Raw genomic sequence first — 6,209 nt, 5'->3', positions numbered from 1 at the left:
GCTGCCCCGGCCGAGCTGCAGGGCAGCGCTGCGGCCGCCACCGGCGTCGGTGCCTAGAGCACGAACGTGGCAGCTCAGCCCGTACCGGGACACTCGAGGAGGTTTCTGGGTTTGGCGAGAGCGGGAGGTCCCGACCCCGCGCTGTCGCTCCGCTGGGCAGCGTGGTGGGTCCCCGCGGCCGGCGGTGGGAACGCGCTCCCCGCTGCACCCCCACACAGAGGAGGGGGCTGCGAGCTCGGCCCAGCCCCGGCCGGGGTTCCACGGGCGCCGGGGCCGTGTGTGCGTGCGTGTCTGCAACCACTGCTACAGGGGCTTTAAATAATTAATCGCTTGCTGATGAAATTTCATGTTCAGAGGAGGGTGTGTGGAGTGCAGCTGGCTGTTGGGGTGGAGGCAGCGGCAGAACTGTGTTCTGGAAGATGGGAACAACCGCCGTTACCGACATTTTGCTCCTGTAACAGAACCCCAACTTCTCCGACCAAAACAATGACCATCGATTCATCACTTGAGCATCACTTAACAAGCCTCAGCGTCCGGCCCGACGTGCGGCGTGATGTTAGAAGGGCGTTAGCCTGGTCTTGCTGCCGGTGCCCGGGCTGGTGCCGGGCGGGAGCTGTCGCAGGCAGGATGTGCCCCGGGGTGATGGGCACAGCAGTGGCAGAGAGCAAGGGTGGCCAGGGGCCACCGTCCCCCCCCCGGGACACCCTTGGCAGGAGGCCCCATCCCAGCTACGGCCCCGTGTCCGTGACAGTGTCCGCCGAGGGGCAGGGAAGGACGGGGCCGGCGCAGGGATGCAGTCGGGGCCATCACGCCATTTTCCCGCTCCCCCCGGGGCAGGCGGTGGTGGAGGTGGTGTTGGAGTTGCGGCTGCTGAGCCAGCCGCTCTGCTCGCCGCGGCCCGCAGCTCCCCCTCCACAATCCTGCGCTAATAAATATTTCAGTCTTTCTCGCTGTTATTTTTAGGTACGTGCGAGAAGGCCGGTTTCGGATCGAGGAGAGGACGCTGACGGCTTTCCAGTGGCTGTACTCGCCCCACCAGCACCGCATCGTCAGCCGGGCCGACCTGGGCTCGCCCAGCAGGTAAGGGGGGGCCGGGGGGTGCAGGGCCGGGGGCCGCGGGGAGCACCGGCACGGCCGCTGCTCTGCGATGAGCCCTCGTGGCTTTGACGTGGGTCTCTGAGCTCCTGTCTCTGGAGCCCTGCGAACACCCGAGCACCTTGGGGGGCGCTTTAAAGTGAGGTCCCAGACGCAGGGGGTGCAGCTGGGAGCCGCCAGTGCCGCACAAGCACCGCTCTGGTTTAAAGCAGTGGAAAGAGCAAATTGCTGACTGCCCTCCCCAAGCTTTTGTTTTTAGCCACCCCACACTTTTGGCCAAGATCCCAAGCTTTTGAGGACCTGCGTTATGTATGTAGCGCACTTGAGATTTACTTAAAAAATAAATTGGGAGCCGATTCGTTGGGAACGGTCAGTGTGAGGTTAACGGTTGGACTGGGTGATCTTCAAGGTCTTTTCTAACCCAGATGATTCTGGGATTCTGTGGTCTTCTATAGATCGTCGTAAGTGATCGCTGACAAATATTTGTTCTGATACCCCGGTTTCACTCGGTGGTTAAACTCTTCCCCTTCACAGCTGGTTGGGAATGTGCCTGGGAGCGACGGCCGGGGCACGCGCCTGGCTCTCCCCGCTGGTGCACTGTCGGTTCCCATCCCAGCATTTGGTCATAAAATGCCATTAACATAAAAGCCTTGCAGGCCTCCAGACACACACAGAGCAGTGTCTGCTTTCCTGCCCGTTAAGAGCACCGAAACCCCCCGAGTCCCCATGTGGCTGCACAGCTAAAAGCTTCTCCCTCTTTATTTCAGCAGCAGTTTAGCTCTGAGAGCCCTTAAAGCCCTGAAGTATTTATCTCCCCGGAATTGCATGTACCAGAATAACAGCGGGAGGGGGGGGGGTGGCCGAAACGCACGGCTCGCTGCGGGGGGGCAGGGGCTGCCCAGGATGGGGAGCAGGAGGGGAGGCGACCCCCGGGCCTGGAAGGGATTTCTGGGGGCAGGAGGTGCCCCGCTTTGCTCGGCGGGAGCCGTGGTGCTCCCGAGACAGCGATTCCCCCGCCTGCCGCCGCAGAGGGTCTCCAAAAACTGACATTACCATGCTGGTTATTGATTTTAACTAATTTTTGCAAATTGCTACCAAGGGCTGTGTTAATCTCACCCCCGATGCCCGTATATCATGCAGCGTGTGGAACCTAAGTGCGTGTGATGTCATTTATAATTAATGTTAAGTACCGCTGGGGTTAATTCCACTGGATTAATCTGATTTCCCGTGGGCTGGGAGTTACCTGGCGCAGCCTGGGGGAGTGCGGGGGATGTCAGTGCCCGGGTACGGGCGGTGCCCGCATCCCTCTTCAGGGGATAAACCCTCGTCCCAGCCCAGCCGGCGCTGTCGCAGTGCGAGCCCTGGCTCAGCCAGGCCCAGCTTTTCCCAGCCCCAGCTCTGCGGGGACACGCTGAGCCGGGATGCTCTGTGGCATTTCAGGCTGTCACATTATTTATCTGTCACGTTAAGGATCGCTCGCTCTGTTCTGCACTTACCGCTTTTCTTTGCATAATGGTGGTGACACAGCTGAGCGAGAGGATGGCTGACCCGCTGGAGGGGTTAATGTAACAGGTGTATTTTATTATTTTCATGATTTATAGACACTATTGTCCTCCTCGGGCCCACTTGAGCAGCGCTGTGTAGAAGGATGAGAGCACGGGGCCTGCGGCTTTTCACGCAGCCAGGCTGGTCCTGCCCCGGTCCCACGAACGTCGTGTCCGGGTGTGCTGCTGCGGGCAGAGCCACCCCGCCTGGGCTGGGCTCTCCCGCGGTGCGGGAAGGCTTTTGGCAGCCGGGGAATGTTGCAGTGGCTGCGGGTGCAAGAGACTCTGATGGTTTTAGAGTCGTGTGGCCGTCGGTCACCTCGCGCTAGCGCTGGGCTGGCCACGCCGTGTCTGCTCCGGCCGAGGAGCGGCGTGGGGCGCAGCGGGCTGCCAGCTCAGCCCCGAGCAGTGTCGGTAGCCAGGATCGCCTCTTTTGACGTTTAATGCCCTTAAACAGGTTTCAGTGCTGCCAAAACCGGGAATTGCATTGGTTTCACTGAATCTCTTTAGCAACCAGCGGGACCAAAGCGACGTGGCTTGTGACGGCCGGGCTGAGCTCTGCGGTCCAGGCCCTTCCTTGGGCTCGGGCGGGTGACAGCGGCCTGGGGCTGGGGTAGGCGCTCCGTGAGGCCGAAAGGGTGGGCCCGTCGCTGGGAATGGGCATTTTGCTTTTCCTCTCAGCAAGTCCAGATTTTGGCCTTGGAAGCTCTTTAGTCTGCTCCAGCCCGTGTCTGTAATTCCGTGGTACCGGGTGAAGGGGCTCACACTAAGGCTGAGTCTGCTCTCAAGGCTGGACCCAAAGTGCTCCCTTCGCTGGTTATTTTCTCGCAGAACAGCCCTTTCCCTCTAAAATCCCCAGGCCGGTTTGATGGGCAGGTGATCCTGGCGGGGGTGAATGACGCTGGAGCCCGTCGCGTCTTGAGCCTCCGGTTCTTCCTTTCCCCCTGAAGGAGCCTGGGCCCGGTTTCCAGCCCCAGCTGAGCCGAGCTTAGCCCTCGCCCTCCGGGGGGAGGCGTGGGGGCATCGGCAGGGCTGCAGGCGGGGCAGAGCAGGCAGGGCTGCAGGCGGAGAAGACAGGGCAGGAGGAGGAGGCGGCTCTGCCCCGGCAGCCCCCGCCCCGAGCTGCCCCCCCGCTCCCGGGGGCTGTGCCGGGGTCCGCGGGTGCGCAGCGCCAGGCGCAGGCTCGGGGGACGCGGGGGCTGGGGCTCCTCCGCGCCGCTCCGCGCCCCCCCGCGCAGGGGCTGACGGCGGCTGCGGGTTCCGCGCAGGGAGCGGCGGGGAGCGAGGTAAGGAGATGCCGCTGGGTCTCGCTAAGGCGAACCGCGGGTCCCCGGGCTGGGCTCTAGCGGGAGGGCTTGAGTCGGGGTTTGTCCTTGGTTTTACCCTGCCTGGGCTCGGCTGAGCGCGGGCGGGAGGCAGAGCCGGGGGGTCTGTTGTCGAGACGCTTTACAGTTCTCGGCTTCCCCGTCGGCCTTCGGCTGGGCGAGGGCTGCCGGGGGGGCTTGGGGACAGGGAGCGGGGGTCTGTGTCCCGCTGGGGCCGCGGCTGCTGACGCCGGTGTTAAATAATGAAAATTCCGAGGAGGCAACTTGGAAAGGTCTCGGCAGCGCTCGCTGCGGGGGGGGGGGGTGGTGTTTGCTCCTGCCCTCGCAGGGCACCCCCTCGGCTGGGAACCCCCCGAATTTTTGCATGTGACAGAAGGAGGGCACAGGAGGAGATCGCGCTGCGCCCTGTTTGCGGGGTAACCCGCCTCCCCTCTCTCTGCCGCCCAGATTCGGCTTCTCGCTACCCCCGGAGCGGGTCACGTCCCCTCCCGAGGCAGAGCCGAGCATCCCCCCCTTTCCCCGCTCATCCCCGCGGGCCCGGCGGCCCGTCGCCCCCCTGGCCGGTGGGGACCCTGCCGCCTCCTGCCCGGCTCCCGCTCTGCTGCGCGCTCCAGGCTCGGCTGGTTTATTTAAGACAGCTTGTTGTTTTCGTAGCACAAGGGACATAATATCTGTCCACACGCCGTGATTTATTGGGGGTTGGAAACGGGCCAAGGAGTCTAAATTCAGATTCAACAAGAAGCGTGGTTCCAGCCAGCAGCCTCGCTCGCTGCGTACACCAGGTTTAACAGATTTTTTTTCGTTCTCCCTCTGCTGCTGATTCCTCCCAAAGGGCAGCTCACCATAACCATAGCAGCAAAACTGCCTTTTTTTCTTTTCTTATATTTGTTTTATCATCCCTCCTTCCTCTCCATCCCCGAGCGTATCCGTGTGGTAGCAGGGTCCTGGGGGCTGCTCGGAGAGTCCCTCTGCTGCTGTCGCCTGTCATCTACCTGAAGTCAGATGCTCTGGTTGTCGTTAGCGGCTGCTGTGGAAACAGGAACAGGACTTCGGCAGCAACAGTAGGAAGAGACATTTTTTCCAGGAGCTAAAAACAGCTCGTTCTCCCCAGACCTCTTTCCAATTTCGTGGGGGTAGATGAATCCCTGCTTAGAGTTAACATCTGCCTCCAAGTTGGATGCTAAACCAGAAAGAGCTGTTTCTTGATTCTGATTTGAATCTAGCCCAGCTCTTGCAAAAAAACACCCAAAATGGTGGAAAAATACAGGTGGTATTGGCAAGATGTAGCAGGGGTTTGAAAAGCTTGAGTCCAAATCCTATGTGAGTTGTTTGCAGTATTTGGATGGAACCCTGGACAAGTTTGGCCTTGAATCTGAGCCCTGACCGCTGCCTAAATCTAATCCTGTGCCAGCGCATCTTGGTTTAAGGCAGGTGCTGCTTAACCGCGTGCTCTCGGGGGGGGCAGGAGAAGCCCCTGGGAGAGGAGGGTGCGAGGGCACAGGCTGCTTCACTGAGCCCAGCTCCCTGCTGCTGCGGGCACCGTCTCCTGTAACGTCTTCATAAACGTGCTGAGCATCACTTGGTTGTTGTGTTTTTTTTTTTTTTTTTCACTTCTGTTATTAGGAAACTGTTCCAGAAACTGTTTGTATTAAAGATTAGAAACCTCGTAATTTCCAGCCAAAGCATGTTCAGGTCTCTCTCATACCCATGCTTTCCTCCCACCCTCATGTTTTGCCAGCCCTGGATTTTAGTTTAAGCAGTTCTTTTTCTGTCTCGTCACAATTTCTCCATAGGCTGCAGTCACGTCCCCGCTGGGTTTGTCACGTGAATTGGGCCAAACGCTCTCCGGTTCCTCTGGTCCAGCTGCGTGCCAGCGCCCGTCTGCCAGCAGCGACGGGGGTTTTGTCGGGTTCTGCCCTAATTGCCACCTCCCTCCTGCAGCCCCCCGGGTGCCGGGCAAAGGGGCGATGAGCTCCCGGTGCTCCAGGGAGCGGGGGACGGCGGTGTGGGATGCTGGGGTGTGCAGGCGGCCGTGGTGATGGTGCCCAGGGAGCTGGCACTGCCTGCGGCACAGAGAAACCCTCGTGCTGATCCTCGGGGGAGGCACAGCGCATACGTGTGTGTCGACCCGGGCGTCTGCTGCTCACCCGAAGCATCATCCTCTCTCGGGCTCAGCTTCCCTGGGAAGGGACGTAGTGGGAAGAGGTGGGGAAAACAGACACACGGAAAATCTGTGTGCTGGAAC

At 60.7% G+C, this 6,209-nt stretch overlaps 1 protein-coding gene across 2 annotated transcripts in view; it reads left to right on the top strand.

Annotated features, from left to right (window-relative positions):
- Positions 1 to 6,209, top strand: part of RAP1GAP2 (RAP1 GTPase activating protein 2) — a 71,634-nt gene that overhangs the window by 1,045 nt on the left and 64,380 nt on the right. For both annotated transcript variants that reach the window (XM_074922492.1, XM_074922491.1), the window contains exon 2: positions 964 to 1,080. In XM_074922492.1, coding sequence (XP_074778593.1) covers positions 964 to 1,080 — 117 coding nt within the window. The remainder of the gene's footprint in view (positions 1 to 963; positions 1,081 to 6,209) is intronic.

Source organism: Athene noctua, chromosome 19 (assembly GCF_965140245.1).
Source record: "Athene noctua chromosome 19, bAthNoc1.hap1.1, whole genome shotgun sequence".
Classification (NCBI taxonomy): Eukaryota; Metazoa; Chordata; class Aves; order Strigiformes; family Strigidae; genus Athene; species Athene noctua.
The sequence above is the reverse complement of the archived record's forward strand: the minus strand, read 5'-3'. Positions and strand labels throughout refer to the sequence as shown.